At 36.8% G+C, this 24,322-nt stretch overlaps 1 protein-coding gene across 1 annotated transcript; it reads right to left on the bottom strand.

Moving 5' to 3' along the window:
- Positions 1-4,754: 4,754 nt before the first annotated feature.
- LOC127135557 (U11/U12 small nuclear ribonucleoprotein 31 kDa protein) lies at positions 4,755-5,997 on the bottom strand. Its single transcript, XM_051062222.1, has one exon. It carries the CDS (start codon positions 5,844-5,846, stop codon positions 5,013-5,015), a length of 834 nt encoding a protein of 277 aa, XP_050918179.1. The 5' UTR covers positions 5,847-5,997; the 3' UTR covers positions 4,755-5,012.
- Between the last annotated feature and the right edge of the window lie 18,325 nt (positions 5,998-24,322).

The following is a 24,322-nucleotide window of genomic DNA, read 5'->3' on the forward strand; positions in this document are numbered from 1 at the left end:
TGGGAAGGGGCGCCCTTCCTAGTGGCGCATAAGACCAATTTTTGTGAAGAGGCACCCATCCTTTTGGCGCCCCAGTTACTTTATGGCGCCTAGGGAATGGGCGCCTAGGTGGGAATCTCAGGGCTCAGGCGCATGTGTGTTCTTGTCACTCTTTTCTCTGCATGGTTGATTCTTTCTACTACATGCATGGTCAAGTTTGTACAAACAATGACCAAGTTATCAATGCAACGACCAAGTTAGCAATGAAACATTATTTATGTTGTGTGGATGAACAACTTAGCAATGCATTCAATTCCCTTAAAGATATCTACATATTTAATATTTCAACAAAATGTCTTCCACACAACATTACATGATCAGTGCCCATGTCGAAGGTGAAATATTTGATCATCAGTTGTTCGGTTTTTGTTTTCGAAACACAGAGGTAACTCGGTTTACAATAAATCGACGATCAAATTTTTCACATCTGAAACAAAGAATAGAAAAGAAATTGCAATGCAGTAATGTGGGCCAAATCATCTATAAAAATCCGGTTTGGTTTGTAGAAAACCAGGTTAAATTTTATCAGAAGAAGATTCGAGATGATGATGATATTCAGCATATGTTTGTCAGTCACGAACAATCTGGTTACAACGATATAGAGTTGTATATATTACCACATCAACAACAGGTGTCTCTGTACATTGATCAGTCACAAGTGTTTTGTGAGACTGATGACGAACAAGCTGAGGTGAATGTTCTACATGACAAAGAAGAAGAATCTGAGATCATGGTTGATTCGATGGTGAACGCTGAAGAGGAAGAGGAGCCAATACCAACGAGTTATGTATACTGCCCACCCCAACAAATGACAAGGTTAAATTTGGGTTTAGATGAACCTTTAGCAGATGTATGGTACAATCCTTACGTGCAGATGCAAGGATCTTTGAAACAAGGAGACACATTTCGCACAAAAGAGGAATGTGTAAGAGCCATTAAGAAATTCCACATGCAACTATCAGCTGATTTCAGAGTTGACAGAACTGACGCATCGAGGTATAAAGTTTATTGTCCGAATGAGCATTGCCTTTATATGTTGTCAGCTTCGTACCGGAATGGAGCGAGTCTTGGGAGATTGGATCTATGGGTCCAGATCACACATGCTTGTTGACAAACCCAATCCAGGATCATCGTAAATTAAGCTCTCAGCTAATATGTGATGAAATATTATCTGTTATTAGCGACAATCCATCATTAAAGGTGAGTACAATAATCTCGCATATTAGGGCAGAGTACGAGTACACTCCATCATATAGGAAGGCATGAATAGCTAGGACAAAATCTATTGAAAAAGTGTTTGGCAATTGGGAGGTGTCTTACAAACTACTTCCAAAATACTTGTTAGCTCTAAAACAATATGCTCCCGGGACAATTGTCAAGCTGGAAACAAATTGTCCGCCTATACACCAGATGGTACGTGTGCTATTGGAAATAAAATATTTCACCGTCTATTCTGGGTGTATCAACCAGGTATCATAGGTTTTTTTTTCTGTAAACCAATTATACAAACTGATGGTACATGGTTGTACGGAAAATACAAGGAACGTTACTGATGGTAGTGGCACAAGATGGGAACATCAATATTTTTTCAATCGTCTTTGCCCTAGTTGAAGGGGAGACTGCTGAGGGATGAAGTTTTTTCCTAAGAAATCTCTGATTGCACGTTGCACCTCAGCCTAACTTATGTTTGATCTCCGACAGACACCCTTCAATCATCAGTGCATATAATAACATTGACAACGGCTGGCAAAATCCTCCTTCGACGCATGTGTTATGTAATAGACATATTGCTCAGAATTTCATGCGGGAAATCAAAGATAAGACGTTGCGGAAGAAGGTTGTCAATGCAGGTTACGCATTATCAGAACCTTCTTTCAAACACTACCGCAAGGAAATAAGATTGTCAAACGAAGATGCGGTACGGTGGATCCATGGTATTCCTTTGGAGAAGTGGACTAGGGCATACGACAACGGTCAACGTTGGGGCCACATGACAACAAATCTTGTGGAATCAATGAACTCTGTCTTCAAAGGCATCCGTAACCTACCAATAATCGCTTTGGTGCATGCTACATATTTCAGGCTAAGGGCGTTGTTTGAAACCAGACGCTTAAAATGGAGTTCAGTGTTGCAATCTGGACAGTTGTTCAGTGATGCTTCGATGAAATTCATCAGACATGAAGCTGCCAAAGCAAACACACATGTGGTTACGGTCTTTGACCGAAGTAAAGGTTGGTTTAGTGTTGTCGAGTCCATGGATCACAATGAGGGCATGCCGATGGGACAGTACAGAGTCGAACTAGATAGAGGTTAGTGCGACTGCAGAAAGTTCCAAGCCTTTCGTACCCCCGCTCCCATGTCCTTGCGGCATGCTCAAAGGTTCGAAGGGATCCATCATACTTGTTATCTGAAGTTTACAAAATCGTCAGTCTTTCAAATGTTTATAAAATTAGTTTTTTCGTAGTGGCAAAAGAGGATTATTGGCCAGAATATCAAGGGGACATCGTCTGGCACAACGAAGTTATGCGAAGGAAGAAAAAGGGTCGCCCAAACAGCATCCGAATTCGAACCGAAATGGATACGGCGAACAAAATGGTTAGACTATGTAGTTCATGCCGTCAACTAGGTCACAATCGTAATAACTGTCCTAGTGTTAGAATGAGCACAACCAGATAAATTTACATGTACCTCTATTGCAATATATGAAAAATTAAATTTATTTCATATTAGACGTCTGTCACGAAAGTACCATTGCATAAACAGTAACACATATAATTATAACAAATACAAGAACTATGCAATTACAACCAGCAAAACAATTTTGAACATGTAATGCATCATCCTACGAGCGTCTTGGTCTGTCTTAATATCCACCAATTCGCGTAATTCTCCGTGTTGGTTGAACGTGGACACAAGCCATTGTATTCTTCTAATCCGTTCACCCTCTCCAATTTCTCCCTCTAACCAACTGTACAACGTCCGATTAAGACGTTCAAACATATTTGTGTTCCAAAGTCGAATCTGTACCGGAGCCGCAACGGCAAAAATATTACATCAGCACTTTGTTTTTGAATGTATGCAGACATTGTTGAAACAGGGAAAATTGAAATTGATGGTGGTTGAATTGTATTAGGAGATGAGTTTGAGTGAAAAATATTGCATCCAATGCGTGGTATTTATAGAGACGGACAAAACATGTGGGCGCTTGAGGGATTGACGCCCACATGACCATCACATGCAGCCAGATGAATTAGCGCCCACACAACCAAATGCACCTAGGCGCCACTAGCATTGACGCCTCCTCATGAGGCCCAATGCAGGCGCCACTAGTATTGGCGCCTCCTCATGAGGAGCGCAATGCATGCGCCAATGCTAGTGGCGCCTCCTCGTGAGGAGCGCAATGCATGCGCCAATGCTATTGACGCCTCCTCTTTATGCATTGGGGGTGCCCCAGTTCATCTGACGCATCCTCTACCAAACCTGGTTATTTTGATAATTTTTTTAAATAATTAGTTATTTTGAAAAAAAATAAAAATAATTATTATTTTGAAAAAAAATTCCAAACTTTTACCTACTTCCTCTTCAAGAACACCCATATTAATCCTATTTGAATCTGCTCAAACTTCAACAAAATTCAAGAAACCGATATCCTGAATTTCACAAAACTCCCAATATCTTTATATCTGAGTACAATTATCGTACTATGTAATCAAGCTTCATGTTAATCCTATTCATAGAGGATATGAACTCTACTATTTTCATTAACTTGTGCCATAAGACAATGATTCAATTAGTAAAAAATATGAGCATACAAAAGTATATAGACAATCATGAATATGGTATCTATCGGTTATATATAACTGTCAACTGAATATGGTTTCAGAGTTATAGATATATCCAAAACCAACAATGCTTAAAACCAACAGTACAACAGTAACAATTGACCCCAAACTCCATATAATATAACTATACTTAATCCGATTCAAAGCCATAATTCAGAAAGAAAGGAAATAGCATAACAATAACCAATTTCTTTTTCTACATATCATTACAATGACATTCAAGATTAGCCCATGGTTCAAAAAGTTACAGAATAATTAAACCTATAATTTAAAGCCTAGTGTCGAGGGTGAGGCACAAATTGGTATTATTCTCCAGCTCAGCCAAGTGATTATGCATGAAAAGGATACCACATTTTCTCTGGGAGAAGCAATTTAAGCATTCTAAGAGAAACTTGAGAAATACTCATCAATCTGCATAAAAATGCTCAGTAGACATCAAAGAGTAAAGGTAATCAGAAGAACTGTTACCCATGGTTTTAAACTGCTTTCCACAAGAACGGCGACAGTAATTGTGACTACAAGTCTACAACCTATGCTTTTCAAGATCTCAACAACCACATCAAATCCAGCTATATCTGACTACAATATTCTACATATCAAATATCATAACATAACCACCACAACTGTAATTAAAAACCTTACTTATATGATAACAAGATGTGCATAAAGTAAACCAGGGTGTTACAATTTGATTACATTACATGTTTTAACTGAACCAAAATAAAAAACATAACGAACAGGCTTTTCCTTTCTGTTTTACAGGTAAACCGAATGCTAAATTAAGCCGATAAATAAGAGACTCGTCTGTCATCATTCATTAACTATGAAAATATGGAATACACAAAAATGCTCATCACCAATTCACCACCACTATCACTAATTACTACCACAATAACTAATAACTAACATGTGCTTGTGATCAAAACCATAAACACATCCAACCAAGCCAACAACATATAAACAATTTCATCAATTACACCATATCTTGATAAAAACAAAAAATTGCCATTTAGATCTATGAAACACTGGCACATATATAGACACGACACACAGGACTAGTTGAATAATGCGGTAATGCGGAATACCAAACACACACCTTCAATCTGAAGTGTCAATGCTACATAGTCATGATCAATCATCATCATCATGATCACTCTCATCACTGAAATACCCAGCTTTCTTCCCTTTCTTCTTCGTCTTGTTGTTGTCCAAACCCTCATCATCATTTCTGTTTCTCCCCAGCAACCTTTCACCCGCTTCATCATCCACAACAGAAGCCCAATTATCGTCAAACTGCTCCGCAGCAATCTGACCACCCTCCTCCTCCTCCTCATCACCTTCCTCCTCCCCATCCCTATCCCTCAGCCCACTAAATCCCCGTCGCGGCTTCTTAGGCTGAGGCCGCGGCCTCGGCCCCAACTGATTCTTAGGACACTCATACGACAAATGACCATGCCCCCCACACTCATAACACAAAGCAGTCTCAGTATTGTACACGCGCTTCCGAATAAACTCCGGAGCACGTCCATTATCAGCAGCAATAGAAGCAGTTAGAGTCCTTCCATTGAGAATCTTCTTATTCATCTCCGCCACGGCGCGTTGGGCGTCATTACGAGAAACGAATTGGACAAACGCGACACCGCGGCTTAGGCGCGTGTGACGGTCTTTGAGAACGGTTACACGCGCGATGCGGCCGAAAGTAGAGAAGAGCGTATGGAGATCGGAGTTTGTTAGGGAGTAATCTAGATTAGAAACGTATAGCGTCGATTTTGATGGTGCTAAGGGTTCACCTGTTCCTCCTATTGATGATCCTTTGTTGTTCGGTTTTGATTGGGGTTGATTACTGGATGTGGTGCCGGTGGTGGTGTTGGGGGTTGAGGACGAAGCGCAGTAGCGGTAGTAGAAAACGTCGTCGTCTTCATCGCTGTCGCTGTGTTTTCGTTTGTGTTTCTTCTTGCTTGACATTTTTTTCGGTTCAGGTTTTTTGTTTCCGGCAACGGCGTTCGGTTTCCGGCGACGGAATTAGTTCTCCGATGCTTCTTTAATCTATAGAGGAAATCTGAGAGTGGAGAGATTCTATAATGCGTTTGAGAAACCCTAGAGAAGTGAAGCGAAACTCCAAGCGGATCTGGACATGGATCCGGATATTTTGGATTGGTTTTATATATGGTTTTATCCATTCTTATTTTTTTATAAGCAGTACTATCCATATGTAAATGGACAACTTGCTCACCGCCAGAGTACTTGTAAAGATAGCATAAAACTAAAAATTATTATGTTTTAATATTTTTTTATTTAATTGGTCAGCCACCCATCTGCATATATAAATTTTAATAAATTTTTGTTAGTATGATGCTAGATTTTTTAAGACAAAAATTTCTAGTTCGTTAGATATACAATTTTATTATATTATTTTAGATTATATTTTAATATCTTAAGATAAATAGAGTTATTGAAATTTAGCAAAAATAGAATAGAGTGAAATAGAAATTTTATTACTTTATTATTTGAATAATTAGCGATAAAAACAAAGTAAGTTTTTGATTCTGCTCATATAAAAGAGAAACAATACTGATGGAAAGTGATGAAAATTTTCATTCTGCTCATATTAAAGGGAACAATACTCGTAGAAAGTGATCAATACTAGTAGAAAGTGATGTAATTTTTTATTCCTCATATCTAAGGGAAACAATGCTAATGAAAAGTGATGAAATGAAATAAAATAGAATAATAAAATTTTATTATACTGGATCTGATTTTAATTAACTCAAACAATGTAATCTTATTCTATTTCATCTCATATCACTTCATATCATCTCATTGCATCAATTTAAGCAAAACCTTAGTCTAATAACTTCAGTTTCACAACATTTAAAAACTCTTATGTAGAATTTGTCCAGAATTGAAGAGGACTCATCTCTTACTAGAAACTCAACAATTAATTTGTTTTCAAAAGTAATGCTTTATTTATACGCTTAGATTATGTTTGGACATCTTAAAATGAAGATATAAGAATAAAAATGAACATAGTGAATCAACAAAATTAGAAGTACATACGATTAAAATGCATCAAAATCGATGACATCTTTTTAAATTTATTGAACTTTTCGCATTAGACTTTTTTCTATTGTATTATTTTTCAACATCATTTAATTTCTAGAACTCATGCATCCTATCCAAAAAAGCAAAGTTCTCACTCAGATGTTTCTTCCTTAAGACGTTCTCTCCATTCTACGAATGTTGGTGGTAGAGGACACCCTCGTTTCAAATAAGCTTGTATAAAATGCATCTTAGTAGCAATCTGTCTAATCAAGACAACCCGTCCATTTAAATTATTTGGAGGGCAACTTAGCAGAGGGAAAACGATTTACGAAAAACTATGTCTTGTAAACTAAACTAAAACTCAGTCATATACATTTGATATAAGATGACTCATTTCAGAAAAATTCATCCACTTTATTGTCGTTGTGGGGACACCAATTTTACTAAGAATCAAAGGATTTTGAATAGCTTGTATTTGTGCATTAGTCATATAGAGTCGCATGTAATTGTCGCACCTCAAAAAAAGATGATAATGCGATCCCTCGCGATAGGACGCGGAAAAAAAATGTTGTTCGAAACAGAGTCGCCACCGAACTTTATTTATTCCAATGAAGGAATAGGAAAATATCGAGAAAACCTTTAGAAATAAGAATAATGGTCGTCGCAACCATATTCGGGTTCGGGAGTCGATTACGCAAGGGGAAGGTATTAGCACCCCTCACGTCCGTTGTACTCAACGGGAACCTTTTAGTCTGATTTTGCTATTTGACTGTTAATTGACTATTTATCTGCTTGCTTCGAGTAATTAGAATTGATGATAGATGTGGATGAAGACCTCAGGATGGGGGAAATGGGAGGTTTTTTATTAGTGTGCTCGCGAAGATACAGCAATCTCCTGCCTACGTATCCTTATGGTGCAATAAGGAAATCAGAGCATTCGTAGTTCGGGCTACTACGAATATTGGTTGTGTTTTGTTTTGATGAACGACTGTGTAGGTCGGCGTTCTAACGGCTAAACACTGGCTTGTCTACTCTCGGTGGAGGCTCTAGCACTGGTTTGTTGTGCGCATTAGAAAGGATTGACAGTGTTCTTTTTGAAAGGGTTTTGGTCACGCGGGGGTGACGAGTTGAATTGACGTGTTTGGATTTGATTGGTTTCGATCGCTCGAGGGCGAGAAGTTAGGTTTGATTTTTTGATGATTTGAGGAACGACGAAAGATTGAGCAATATGGTGTACACCAATCGTTCAATTCTTTCGAGGAATAATAAGGCGTGCGCCTTCTATTCCCTTTTCGTTCGAATTGTTTTGAAAGTTTGTTTGTGGATGTTGAATACGCACGGTAGTGAGGCGTACGCCTCCTACTTGCTTATTCAAAGAATAACGAGGCGTACGCCACCTATTCCCTTATCCAAGTTTATTTAACGTGTTTTAGTCGGAAGTCGATAATTTGTGCAATATGGCGTACGCCAATTATCCAAATAATCGAGAGACGGTGAGGCGTACGCCTCCCATCTTTTATCACCCGAGGTTTAAATTGTAAAAAGATATGTTTAGATATTGTATTCGATTTATGAAGATAGCTTGAATTTTGGGTTGGTAGGTTTGGATTTGTCGATGATTTGAGCAAGGTGGCGTACGCCAATTATTCAAATAATCAAGGAGTGGTGAGGCGTACGCCTCCCATTCTCTATTGAAGTTGTATAGTTTATTTTGTAAAATTGGGTTTGATATAAGAGGTGATTTGAGTTTATTCGATTGTGTTTTAAGTTTGATGACAAAAACTCGAGCAATGTGGCGTACGCCAATTATTCGAATAATCGAAAGATAGTGAGGCGTACGCCTCCTATCCTCTTTATTATCATAAATTTAGAATTAAATGTTTTAGAATTTGTAGTTGATTTGGAAAATGATTTGAATATGATGGTTGAAGTTTAGAAATAATTTGAATTTAGAACCTATGTTTGATTTGAAAAATTGATTTGAAATTGTATGATTATTAGGGTTTTAATTGAATGACGAAAATCCGAGCAATATGGCGTACGCCAATTATTCGAATAATCGAGAGATAATGAAGCGGATGCTCACTATTCTCCTTTTCATTCAAAGATTAATTATTAAAAATAAAACTTTTAGAATTTATAATTAATTGGTGGAGTGATTTTAATTTTATGGAGTTTTAGGGTTTTAAATGAATGACGAAAATCCGAGCAATATGGCGTACGCCAATTGTTCGAATAGTCGAGAGATAGTGAAGCGGAGGCTTACTATTCTCCTTTTCATTCAAAATTAAATTAAATAATTTTTAAGAGAATACTATTTAAATACGGTGAATTTGAATTTATTTAGAATTAATATACTTTTGGGAAAGACTATTTGGTATTGGACCAACGTCAAACTTATTTATTAGAAAATAAAGTAAATTATTTGTTGACGTTAACCATTAATCCACCATTTAACTAATTATAATATTATAACAAGATAAAAAGAAGAGTTGAAAATAGTAATCGAAACCGAACTAATAAATATTTCTAATATTAGTGTTATCTTACTGCGGTGAAACATTAAGAATAGCTCATAAACCAAGTAGACCAAATTGGAATGTTTGGGAAATAAATAAAAAGTTAGGCCCTAAACATTGGATCAAAGAAGGCCCAAGGGACTTAAAGTAGTGTTATTTTCGGGATGGGCCACAAGGCCCAAAATCCTCTCCTACTCAGCCAAGTGGTACCGCCGAGAAGAGAAAAGGTTGGCCTCGGTTTACCTACCGCCACGCGCATCATTGTTCATTGATAACATCATAAAGATTTTGGGAACATAATCTGACAGCACCCAAGTATCTATCATCAATAACATTAATTTACTCTTAATAATATTTTAAAAGAAGAAACAATCACCCCTTAAAGCAAAGAAATAAATCAAAATAATTTTGTCTCTCTCTCTTAAAACGACTCTTCATTCTTTCTGGAAAATATCCTCTCCCTATTAAATCGTGTGCATGGTCCCAATCCAAAACTGCAGAGAGAGAAATTTTTTTTGAAAGGAAACCGATGAACACCCTTCGGTGTTCATCCTCAAACAAACCAGGACTCGAACATGAAGTTCAAAACTTCCAACGTGACAAACGACCACAATCCCCTCAAACCTCCAAATCCTCGACGGGATCTAGAAAACAGTAGCGAATCGGAACCTCAAAGGAAAACCTAATCTTAGCTTCTAACCCGTTTTCTATATCACAATCAACAGCAGAAATTAACGAGTCAAAATACAAGGTCAAAGCACTTTAAAGCAAAATAAAAGGGAAAGATTCCGCCGGAGCATCGTAGCCCCGACGAAGACCTGACGGCCATGATTACCTTCGGTGAGTATGTATGACGTTGTCCCTCTTCTTTTGCTTGTTGTTTCAAGTTTCTTCCTTTTCTTTCTATCCTTCTGTATCCACTCCTTGTTTTCTGTCTGATTCTGACTTTCTCCTCTAATTGATTGTCATTTCCTTTTGCACGCGATTGAAGGGGTCAAGCTCTTCAAACCCTGATTTTCAGTGTGAAAATCAGAGTTGAAATACAGAGTTTTAGCGGAGCTTTTCGGTGTAAGGTTCGTTTGGGATTTCAGCAGAGTGACGGTATTTTTCTTCTCTCCTTTTTCAATCGATTAGCTTTCCTTTTTATAGAGTGAAATGAGCTCCCCAAAATCGTGTGTGGATCGTTGGCAGAAGGTGCAAAAAGGAATCATTCTGTTAGCATCAAATCTTTCTTTAGATTTTGGTGGGGACCAATGTAAATGTGGTAGGAAACGGATTTGATTGTGGTCCCAAAAAATCTCCAAATGCGTGGCCGTCTTCACCGAATCTCCCATCTAGTTTTTAGTGCGGTGAAACCTTCAACAATTGAGGTAAGGAAATTGGTATTTACTGGCATATATTTTAACCTTAATTGATGACTTCTCAACTTCGAATCACAACACTTCTTCCGTTTTTGCTTATGTGAGGACTTAATACATTTAGGTATGAATTGCTGCTCAAGTATTTTCGAATCCTGTGAATCTTTGCCTTTGGTTTATCATAACAATTGTGTGCTTACAAGTCTTATGACCATTAAATTGATGCCATGTTTGATACTTGGTTTGGTATTTGGTAGGTAATCTGAATGATATTCAGGATGCTTGATGATACTTGTATGGATGTTAACCTTGTTGATGGCTGAGCTTGGATTGCTAGTCTGCTGTGTTTTACATGGTGGTAGTCATGATTGCTCCTGTGATTCTATTACCATGAGGTTAGTCATATGCTGAAAACCTGTTAACTTGGAATGTGATGTTGTTAGCTATTGTGTTAGAAGTTTGAATGAAATTTTTCTATGGTAATGATTATTTTTGTTTTGGATACTTTGCTTGTGCGTGAGCTGATTTGTGGGTTGCTATGCTTGGTGATGCAGTAGTGGTTTGTGCAGTTTTTAGATCGTATATTTGATCAAGGTTAGATGGTTTGGTAACAGGTTTCTTCTTGTCATGGTTCAACATCTGTCATGGTTCTCTGATAATAGGTTCTATTGTAACAGGTTTTTTTTTGAAGCATACCCTAGCACTCTTTTGGTTTGGAGCATTATGGCGTTTAAACCAATCCCGTCTTTAATTGATGATTCATAATGCAATGGTCCTGCCGCTATAGCTAAACCTTATGTCCCAAAAAGGTGAATCTTTAAATGTATCCTCATTTCCATGTGTAGGCTAAGAGATACTCTCAACTGTGTTTAGCATGTTAGTTTTCTCGATTGTTTAACATCTCTGCTACCGACCAAATCCCTATCCAGTTATTAACATCAACATTCTGGAACTGAATCATCTCTCTTGGAGTTGTTAACCATCCTGCCATTGAAGGACAATCATGTTGCCAAGGTCTACATCATGGCCTGCTGTGGGAGGAATACTCTGAACTTGCGTCTGTAGCCGTTTTTTGTTTTTTGGGTGTGACGGCTTGTTTTTGCTATTTTGCCGTTCGGCAGCTTGTGACAGTTTTTCTTCTTTTGATCATAATCTCTTTGGGAAAATCCTTACTCATTGTTTCTTTGAATCCTGCAGGTTTCACTCATGATACCAAGTTTACTGCTTCTGGAAGTGTTTTGGTGAAGAGAGTGCATGGAGTTTTCGTGGTCAACTGTCATGATGTTTTAAGCTTATATACTTTTTTATTGTAATGTCCTCAAGTCTTTAGATCATAGGCCATGGCTGTGTGTAAATCATGAGGTCTACCAATATAACTGTAAACTATGCCCCTTACAAAATTTATTCTTAGAAGGATCGTGCCCATATGGAAAAAGAATGGTTTTGTACATCTAAATTTGTATTTTTTGATCAAAAGTAACATTATTATGAAGTCCATAGAAAATTGTTTCATTTTCTTTCTTATAGGAATTAAAAGACATTGAATCTAAATCCTCAGGAAATTTTCTCAAGTCAGGACCAGGAAATGCAAATCCTAGGCCATCCGTTAAATAGCTCTTTAGACGTGGCCCGAGATGAGTAGAAAAAAATGCTCATTTAATAAGAATGCTCGCCATGAGACGTGATGGACCATAATAATGCACCAATCCTGTAGGTCAGCCAAAAGGACTTGTTGATATGAATCAATTTATACTTATGAACCAAATGATGCTTTTTATAATCTTGAATTAATGAGACGTGAGCCTTCGAGGCAACCTATGCATGGGGTAGATGATGTCATTGACTACAATGACATGTACCATGCTCAATGAATGAATAACAATAATATGCATCTTAATCCAGTGATCCACTTAATAAACAAAAGCTTCTTTGTGATTATTCTAATCAGTTGATTATAGTGGATTAAATCTGTGTGTATAAGGTGAAATCACTTTGGAGGGTGGACTATAGTAGCTTTGAGTTTCAAGCGAACGATAATAAAATACTTGTGTTTTTATCTCTTTGTTATTAACTTTTAAGTGGTGTTCTTGAGTTGGTAAAAAACTTTTGTTTTATAAAACTCAATTCAAACCCCCTTTCTTATGTTTTTCACACCTTCGGGGTTTGTTTTAATTCTGACGGGGCTACCACTAGCAGATTGCTTACTAAGTGTGGGGGTGTTTTTCGTGACATTCAAGAAAGATAACTTTGTGGCTTTCATAAGACTATTGGTGATTGCAATAGTCTTGCTACAGAATTCTGGGGTGTCCTTATGGGTTTGGAGCTTGCTTGGAAGAGAGATTTCAAGAACCTTATTGTTCAAGATGGCAAAAAGACAGTAGCAGATGCTCTCCAAGGGTCGCCTTTGAAGTCTAAACAAGGTTCGACTTTGGCTAGGCATATTCTTCTTCTCCTTCAGCATTTTAAAGAAGTGCATTCATTCACATTTTTAGAAAAACTATTAAGTGTGCTGATTTTTTAACCAAACTAGATTTGTCCAGTTTTGATGGTTGTATCTGATTCGATGATAATTTTTTTAGTAACGATTCAAATGTCTATGAGACATGATTCCTAATGTCTCCTCATTTTAGACCTTTGATCCTCCCATTTTACTAATAAATAAATATATATTTGATTAAACAAACTTAAAAAATTATTATTTTTATTATATGAGTTAAATAGTTTAAGTTTCAAATTCTGAAACGTCCCAAAAAAAAACTATTTACTTACATTTTGAATTTAAAAGAATATACATTTCAAATTCTGAGTTGTCACCAAAAAAAATTCTATCAATGAAAGCCCTAATCGTCACCAAAAATATATATTATATTTTATATTTCAAAGAATTTAAATTTCAAATTCTGAATTTATTACCATCAATTACATCTAAAATTATTAGATTACTTTTCACAATATAAATTCATAATTTAAAAAACAAATACTTTTAAAATTACTGACTTAAATTTATTTATTTATCTTCTATTTTGCTAAAATTATATTTTTTTACTCTCCAATTTTTAAAACTAATATTTTGGTTCGCTATTGAACAACGATGCATTATTCTTAGTTTTCAAAACTTTACTTTCATTAGAGAGGTACTTCATTTCAAAATTATTTTACCAAACAAAATTTATCTCAAAATAAACATCATTTTACTTTTTCAATATCAATTTCTTTCAGAATGCCATTAAATAATTAAAACTTCTTTCAAGTCATTATTCTCCTATACATTTATGACAATTTATAAAAACCTTAAACTATTCTTATTTTAGGATGGAATGAGTAAGCATTCAATAGACATTTATGAACTAATAAAATATATCATTGTTTTTATAATTAATTTTATTTTTTATTTTATTTGTATTAAAATATTACAAATATATTAAAACAAACTTTTAGAAATTTTTTTCAAAATAAACATTATTTTCAAAAATAATTCCAAAATAACCAATTATTCAAAAATATTACCAAAATAATCAGGTTTGATAGAGGATGCGGCAGATGAATTGACGTACCCCCAATGCATGAAGAGGAGGCGCCAATAGCATTGACGCATGCATTAGACTCCTCGTGAGGAGGCGCCAATGCTAGTGGCGCCTACATTGGGCCTCATGAGGAGGCGCCAATGTTAGTGGCGCCTATGTATGTTTGATTGGTGTATGCGGCAATACTTGACCATCATAACTCATAGCCTTCAGGAATACTTGAGCTTTCTCCATCAATACCTTAGCAAGAATACCCTTAACTCCACTCCTTGTTTCTAGGACAATGTCTGATTTCTTTAAATGTAAGGCTGCAGCAATGACTTCAGGTTTAGGCTCTTTTTCCAAGCTTGTGAAGGGTTTCTGATCAAGAATAGGTATACCCAGAAGCTTGGAGAACTCTTCCATTGTAGGAACCAGCTGATAGTCGGGAAATGTGAAGCAATGATGTTTAGGGTCAAAGAACTGAAACAGGACACTCATCATGTCTTCATTGAACCCTGAAGTGGCTAGATTCAGTAGGTGACCATGCCTCTTGATGAACTGGGAGTTTTCAGAAACTTGAGAGACCAATTCCTTAAGCTTAGGAGGTATTCCTACAAAGTTGATCCGGATAGTATTCCTACGAGCAGAAGCCATGACCTGCAACAAAGAACAAAGATAAATCCTTTGGTCCTTGAAATGGTTAGTGAAAATGCTATGCTTATGATGCATGATGATGCTATGATGTTATGCTCAATCACAAACATGTGGCACACACAAACAAGTCACACAATAGCCCTAGGTTTGAAGGCTTGCATGAGGTTTAAAGGTAAGTACCCTCCCCTGAAGTTTAGTTGATTCATCCTGTCCTACAAAAGTAACCAGGTTCTAAGGGATCTCAAAATCATTGATCCTTCACAAGGGTGGTTGTTCAGTAGGCAACTTACTTGCCAACCAAAACCCTCCAAGTTTAGGATCTCAATGAGTGTAGTATCGAGTATCAACCAACTTCAGTCTTCACCAAAGCCGGTTATCTCACTACTTTCTAAAGGCCAAGATGGGATGACTAGGGTTCTAAAAGTCAGTTAGTGTATTGACAACATATGGCAGCCTCATATTATCCTCAACTTGCTTAAGGAACATAAGCACCAACCAAGAAGTCACACTAACTATGGCCACCAGATCAACCATATCGATATACGCCGTACAGTTTCCTTGGTCTATTGCCATTTACCTAAGGTTCACTATATCGATATACGCCGTACAATTTCCTTGGTCTATTGCCATTTACCTAAGGTACACTAGATCCGACTTTTATTTTATCCAAAAGGAAAGGACATAAAAGAACAGGAAAGACCTTAAAAAGATTTTGAGTTCGGGGGGTAGGTTATACAAAGGGAAGGTATTAGCACCCTTTATATCCATGGTTATCCATGGGCTCTTAGTTACTTAGCTCACTTTGTTTGTTTGCAAGAGTGTAGTGTGTGATTAGAAGAATTTCTTTAAGTACTTTGTAATGTCCCTCGTATGGGTGTATACAAAGCCTAGTTTAGAAATTGTGAGGTGTAAAAGTAATTTTGAAAAGTGTGAGCAAGTAACTATGAGATACCTACCCTAGATTAAGTCTTTCGTGTTCTCGTATATTCTTTCAATGGTAAGACTGTCCCTATTATTAAGGAATAGGTAGTCATTACCTTGGATGTGTTTAAGGGACGGGCGTAGGGTCATCGTATGGTCAATGAAGGCAACATAAGGGGTGTCTTTAGCAACTCGTAGGGACTATCATCATGTTTACCGAAGGGACAAGATCATTATATCGTAGGCAACCTCGTAGGGACTTGATCTTTTAAGTTTATAGGGACTTGATGATTTTTCTATTTGAAGGGACTTTGCTTAAGACACCCCTATTTTCGAGGGACCTGACCATTTAAAGAAGGCAACCAAGAGGAATACCCTAGGAAGTACAGATGGCGATCAAAGATCGACTTACGTGTGTGAGTGTTATTTTTCAGATATTTGTCTTGAATTTAATTTTCTAAGTTCAATTATTTACAGTTAGTTTTTTTTTGCACTCCCTAAATTACTAACCACGCAATAAATATTTACAAAAATAAAAGCAAGAAAAATAAATTCCTAAACTATTACATGGCTATGGGACAGATACATAATAATCAGGCGAGAAAGAATAAATTTACAACCTATACATTTGTTCCTAATATTATAAATAAAACAAAATTAAAATAAGGAAAATAATGAAGCAAAAATAGAATAGATAAAAGCAAATAATAATAAAATAATAAATAAACAATGGTAATAAAGCAATAATAAAATAACAATAATAATAAAGTGATAATAAAAAGGTTAGAATTTTAAAAGAAATTATTTTAGGTTAAACAAGTTAGACTTTTTTTTTAGAAGCTATTAGAAAAATATGAGTTTAAAATAAATTAGTAATAATAAAAGAATTTAAAATACATTAATGTACAAATTACAAAATAAAAGAGTTATATGAAAAAATATTAAGTTAGTTATTTACAAAATAAATAAAGATTATAGAAAATATCAAATTATTAGATTAATAGGTTTATTATTATTATTCAATTAGAAAAATGGACAATTAGATTTTATTTACAAAATATATAAGGATTTATTATTATAAGTAAGTAATAAAAAAAAGTTATTAAAATAGTTAGTATTTATCATTTATTTACAAAAAAATATAAAGGTTATAGAAAAAATATTAAATAATTAATTTAGTAGGTTTTCACGCCCTACATTACTAAACCACGCAGTTAATATAGGATCAAGGGCAGGAATTTAAATGGCAGAAAAATAAAACCCTAATTATTACAACGCTTTGGTGCAGTTACATAATAAAGATGGCGAAAAGTAAGACTGAAAATATTACAAGTTAAAACTTAAAATATTACAAGGGCGAAGCAGTTATAGTGTATGAATAACATAAAAATGAGTGAAAATAGGAAATAATAATAAGGTTTGTTAAGGTTTAAGAAAAGGTTTATGGTTTAGAGGAAACAACACGGTTAAAGTTTTAGATTTGAAATTTAGAGTTTGTGGCGAAATTGTCAGGGTTTAGAAAAAATCAGGGTAGTTAGTTATGAAAAAAAATGTGCAGATCTAAATATATGTATATAAAAAAACAAAACAATATGAATTAAAAAACAACGGCGTCGCTAGCGCAAAATTGCGATCATCGCAACTGGATCGGATAACACAAATGTCACGCCTCATACACGTATATGTGAAAACGGCGCATTGACACGATCCGATCCGAAAACATAATCAAATTATAACATAAAATAGAAATATATATATACTAGTTACATATATGAACATGTATTTGAAACACAGTAACAAATATATCAACAAAATAGATAAAGTATATATCATATATAAACTATTACCAAACTGTGTGTACGATAGTATAGATCAGCCACTCTCAGTTTCTCTTTTTTGTTCTGTCTTTCTGCCTCTCTCTATCAGTCATGCTAGTAAATATATATAGGAACAAATTAGGTTAATGATAATGGGCCTAAGTTTATTTTGAAACCCAATATTAAATTAAAAACTGAATAAAGTTAAATAATTAAAATAGTTAAAATTAAAATAAAAACTAATTAACCTATTTATTTATTCTAGACCCAATATAAAAATAAATAGACTCAAAAAAAATAAAAGTCGGGCACCAAAATGCTCGAAAAAAATAAAATGAACACGTCAAAATAATCAGCGCGAAATAAATGACTCGGAAAAATACAGCGTTTGGTCGGATTTTGCAATAAAAATTATGACCGTTTAAACTGCTCAGACTGATCAACATATGACCAAAAATAGTCGTAAAAATATTTTTAGCATGTCAAATTAAACCACGTGAACCGCAGATTAATGTTACCGACATTTGCAAACTTAAACTTGACATTTTTTGTTGACTAATTTTAGGCACAGTTAAAAAGTTAATTTGATCAGTCTGTTTGTAAATTCCGAGAAATTATTCCGGCTAATATTAAGACAGAAAAAAATGTTATGCTATGAAGATGATGCAAATGAATGTGAAACGGAAAATTGGTTAGAGTTAAAAGTAGAGGGCAAATTTTAGGGTGCAACACATTGGACTGACAATAAACTAATGACCCGTCCGATTATAACGTCCCCCTGTTCCACATCCCGGTGCGTTAGTTTATCTCCTGGGTCTTCCACGATTTTCTTGAGGTGTTTGGGCTCTTTGTGTGCTGACCTGATCGAGCGATGGTTGGTTGGAAGGTCCAACGGAAGTTCCAGCGGTATTTGATAGATGTGTCATCATTTGCTCCCAATATCCGGAGGGGCTCTGGCCAACGACGCTTCCGTAATACAGTTCGGTGCCCATGTCATCCTAGTTACGGCGTTGTGGTTGAGTGAATTGGGGACGATATAGTTGCCCAAATTGGGTCATTGAGTCGTTTTGGAAACAAAGCAATGGTTTCTAGGGCGACTATAGTTAAACAATGGTTGGGTGTTATTGATGGGGGGCTACGATGAAGTGACCCATATGAATCATCTGGGCTATAGACAGTTGTGGTTGCGGGGTTTGATTCTTGGTTTTGTGTTTGAGTGAGAGGTATGAATGGATTGCGACGTTGGATGGTTGGTTGTTGGGTGGTTGGCATGAACGGGTGCGATGTTGGGTGTTTGGTTGTTGTGTGTATGTGGTTGGTTGATGTTGTATGGTTGGTTGTTGGGTTTGGGTGGGTTCACATTGGTGTTGGGTGGTGAATTGTTGTGGGGCATACGATGACGAAGCATGTTGGCGTGGATCCATCAAATACCGCGGCTCAGATACAAATTGTTGAGTTATTACCGATCTAAACCATGCCATATATTTTGTTGAGTCGGTCTTGCACCATGGATATCTGGTTCGTTCAAGATGTGTTGTCTTTGATTCCTCTATGGACGACACATGTCTTTTGCAAAGCCTCTCCAATCAGAATAATCCCATTGTGCATCAACCCTTTTTTGATGTCAATTCCCCAAACACGTGGGAGATTCTGGAATCTGTTGTAGCATTCAGAACTGCAGTTTGACCCGGTCACTCTGGTGCATTTCCACCATAGTGAATCGGATAACCGGTGTCTTCGTTGTCCAAACTGCAGCATCGTCATGGTTCACATCATGATCCAGACCCAGATATGGCCTCCAGACAAACTGTAAAACAATACGAAACGATTAGATGGAAAATAATTTGAGAAGTATTTTTAAACTAAAATATAGTTGGGTAGGATTATTACATCGTCATGTCCAATGTGGTCCAATAGATTTCGATAGACTACAATGCCGTGTTTCAGACACCTGTTGTAGTTCATTCCCCTTACTGACCACCTAAGATAAAAAAGAAGTGAAAAATATTATTTACTATTAATTATAATATAAAATATAATTAACTAAATGGTGAATGGTAAAGTGTTAGACTTACTTGGTTGCAAACGGGAACACGAATGGGCGCTCATTTATCGGGGTGAGCGACGACATTCTTGACCAACCCCAAGCTTGAAGCAAATACGCACATGAAAAAAAGTATAGGTATTCTTTTTTGTAGTTCTATACATTGCACTATATAGATGGGCCAATACAGCTGAACCCTAACTATAAGTGTTTACCTTATTAATGTTGCGTAATAAAGGTAAATACATTATATTTACAAAATTACCTGTACTTTCTGGAAACAAAAAATTATCAAATAAAATCATAATATAACACCAAGCTTTTATTATTTTCTCATACTCGGTTGAATCGTCGGGAATTACTATACTGGCATAATATTGTTTAAGGTATTTTAAACTTATACCTTGCCCCCTTGCTTGACCGGACGTGTCTCCCTCAGTTTCGTCGTCTAGCAAATGGGCACCCAATAATTCATTGCAGATATTGTTGTCTTGGTTAACTCGATCATTCACTGCCTTTCCATCTATACGGAGACCCAACAACATGTACACGTCCTCAAGTGTGACGGTACACTCACCAATCGGAAGGTGAAATGTGTGGGTCTCGGGTCTCCACCTCTCCAACAAAGTTAGAATGAACTTGTAGTCCACCGAGTACGAAACAATGTTGAGTAGATTTCCAAATCCACATCCTCTAATATATGGTTCTATTAAAGGATCGTGGGGTACATATTCATGTACACGACATCTAAACCGCTTCGGATCCTAATAATAAAAAAGTAAGAAAATGCAATTAGAAGAAGAAATACATAATCAACAAGCACAACTCTATAAGAAGTAAGAAAAACATAGATAACAAAGGTATAAGACTAAAAATAGAAAAAGTAAAAAGAGAGAGATGACATACAAATGCCGATATATTCTCGAGCGTGCCTCTATGTTCATCGCCCATAGTCAACAAAGACATGATTTGATTTTGCAAAGCTTGAGTGTGGTAGAGGAAACAAGTGTGGTAGAAGAATATAATTGAGTATTGATGAAGATGATTTGATATTGTTGATATGAGAGGCTATTTATAGATGAATGAGTGAGTAGGTTTGCAACCTAAGATGAATGTGATTGGTTGCATGGAATGGCAAGAGAAGACAAGGGAATGACAAACTTCAGAAAGCATGTGAGAGATAGCATGTGAGGAATCTCTTCTAGGCGCATGTGAAGAATCAACATGTAAGGGAAGATGCGCCATTCCTCTTGGCGCCTACATGTGATTCTTCACATGCAAGGAAGAGGCTCCCTTCCTCTTGGCGCCTTAGTGTAGGGCAATGGGAAGGGGCGCCCTTCCTAGTGGCGCATAAGACCAATTTTTGTGAAGAGGCACCCATCCTTTTGGCGCCCCAGTTATTTTATGGCGCCTAGGGAATGGGCGCCTAGGTGGGAATCTCAGGGCTCAGGCGCATGTGTGTTCTTGTCACTCTTTTCTCTGCATGGTTGATTCTTTCTACTACATGCATGGTCAAGTTTGTACAAACAATGACCAAGTTATCAATGCAACGACCAAGTTAGCAATGAAACATTATTTATGTTGTGTGGATGAACAACTTAGCAATGCATTCAATTCCCTTAAAGATATCTACATATTTAATATTTCAACAAAATGTCTTCCACACAACATTACATGATCAGTGCCCATGTCGAAGGTGAAATATTTGATCATCAGTTGTTCGGTTTTTGTTTTCGAAACACAGAGGTAACTCGGTTTACAATAAATCGACGATCAAATTTTTCACATCTGAAACAAAGAATAGAAAAGAAATTGCAATGCAGTAATGTGGGCCAAATCATCTATAAAAATCCGGTTTGGTTTGTAGAAAACCAGGTTAAATTTTATCAGAAGAAGATTCGAGATGATGATGATATTCAGCATATGTTTGTCAGTCACGAACAATCTGGTTACAACGATATAGAGTTGTATATATTACCACATCAACAACAGGTGTCTCTGTACATTGATCAGTCACAAGTGTTTTGTGAGACTGATGACGGACAAGCTGAGGTGAATGTTCTAGATGACAAAGAAGAAGAATCTGAGATCATGGTTGATTCGATGGTGAACGCTGAAGAGGAAGAGGAGCCAATACCAACAAGTTATGTATACTGCCCACCCCAACAGATGACAAGGTTAAATTTGGGTTCAGATGAACCTTTAGCAGATGTATGGTACAATCCTTACGTGCAGATGCAAGGATCTTTGAAACAAGGAGACACATTTCGCACAAAAGAGGAATGTGTAAGAGCCATTAAGAAATTCCACATGCAACTATCAGCTGATTTCAGAGTTGACAGAACTGACGCATCGAGGTATAAAGTTTATTGTCCGAATGAGCACTGCCTTTTTATGTTGTCAGCTTCGTACCGGAAGAGGAGCGAGTCTTGGGAGATTGGATCAATGGGTCCAGATCACACATGCATGCTGACAAACCCAATCCAGGATCATCATAAACTAAGCTCTCAGCTAATATGTGATGAAATATTATCTGTTATTAGCGATAATCCATCATTAAAGGTGAGTACAATAATCTCGCATATTAGGGCAGAGTACGAGTACACTCCATCATATAGGAAGGCATGGATAGCTAGGACAAAATCTATTGAAAAAGTGTTTGGCAATTGGGAGGAGTCTTACAAACAACTTCCAAAATACTTGTTGGCTCTAAAACAATATGCTCCCGGGACAATTGTTAAGCTGGAAACAAATTGTCCGCCTATACACCAGATGGTACGTGTGCTGTTGGAAATAAAAATTTTCACCGTCTATTCTGGGTGTATCAACCAGGTATGATAGGTTTTTCTTTCTGTAAACCAATTATACAAACTGATGGTACATGGTTGTACGGAAAATACAAAGGAACGTTACTGATGGTAGTGGCACAAGATGGGAACATCTATATGTTTTCAATCGTCTTTGCCCTAGTTGAAGGGGAGACTGCTGAAATCTCTGATTGCACGTCGCACCTCAGCCTAACTTATGTTTGATCTCCGACAGACACCCTTCAATCATCAGTGCATATAATAACATTGACAACGGCTGGAAAAATACTCCTTCGACGCATGTGTTATGTAATAGACATATTGCTCACAATTTCATGTGGGAAATTAAAGATAAGACGTTGCGGAAGAAGGTTGTCAATGCAGGTTACGCATTATCAGAACCTTCTTTCAAACACTACCGCAAGGAAATAAGATTGTCAAACGAAGATGCGGTACGGTGGATCCATGGTATTCCTTTGGAGAAGTGGACTAGGGCATACGACAATGGTCAACGTTGGGGCCACATGACAACAAATCTTGTGGAATCAATGAACTCTGTCTTCAAAGGCATCCGTAACCTACCAATAATCGCTTTGGTGCATGCTACATATTTCAGGCTAAGGGCGTTGTTTGAAACCAGACGCTTAAAATGGAGTTCAGTGTTGCAATCTGGACAGTTGTTCAGTGATGCTTCGATGAAATTCATCAGACATGAAGCTGCCAAAGCAAACACACATGTGGTTACGGTCTTTGACCGAAGTAAAGGTTGGTTTAGTGTTGTCGAGTCCATGGATCACAATGAGGGCATGCCGATGGGACAGTACAGAGTCGAACTAGATAGAGGTTAGTGCGACTGCAGAAAGTTCCAAGCCTTTCGTACCCCCGCTCCCATGTCCTTGCGGCATGCTCAAAGGTTCGAAGGGATCCATCATACTTGTTATCTGAAGTTTACAAAATCGTCAGTCTTTCAAATGTTTATAAAATTAGTTTTTTCGTAGTGGCAAAAGAGGATTATTGGCCAGAATATCAAGGGGACATCGTCTGGCACAACGAAGTTATGCGAAGGAAGAAAAAGGGTCGCCCAAACAGCATCCGAATTCGAACCGAAATGGATACGGCGAACAAAATGGTTAGACTATGTAGTTCATGCCGTCAACTAGGTCACAATCGTAATAACTGTCCTAGTGTTAGAATGAGCACAACCAGATAAATTTACATGTACCTCTATTGCAATATATGAAAAATTAAATTTATTTCATATTAGACGTCTGTCACGAAAGTACCATTGCATAAACAGTAACACATATAATTATAACAAATACAAGAACTATGCAATTACAACCAGCAAAACAATTTTGAACATGTAATGCATCATCCTACGAGCGTCTTGGTCTGTCTTAATATCCACCAATTCGCGTAATTCTCCGTGTTGGTTGAACGTGGACACAAGCCATTGTATTCTTCTAATCCGTTCACCCTCTCCAATTTCTCCCTCTAACCAACTGTACAACGTCCGATTAAGACGTTCAAACATATTTGTGTTCCAAAGTCGAATCTGTACCGGAGCCGCAACGGCAGAAAATATTACATCAGCACTTTGTTTTTGAATGTATGCAGACATTGTTGAAACAGGGAAAATTGAAATTGATGGTGGTTGAATTGTATTAGGAGATGAGTTTGAGTGAAAAATATTGCATCCAATGCGTGGTATTTATAGAGACGGACAAAACATGTGGGCGCTTGAGGGATTGACGCCCACATGACCATCACATG

The sequence above is a fragment of the Lathyrus oleraceus genome, chromosome 4 (genome assembly GCF_024323335.1).
Source record: "Lathyrus oleraceus cultivar Zhongwan6 chromosome 4, CAAS_Psat_ZW6_1.0, whole genome shotgun sequence".
NCBI classification, from domain to species: Eukaryota; Viridiplantae; Streptophyta; class Magnoliopsida; order Fabales; family Fabaceae; genus Lathyrus; species Lathyrus oleraceus.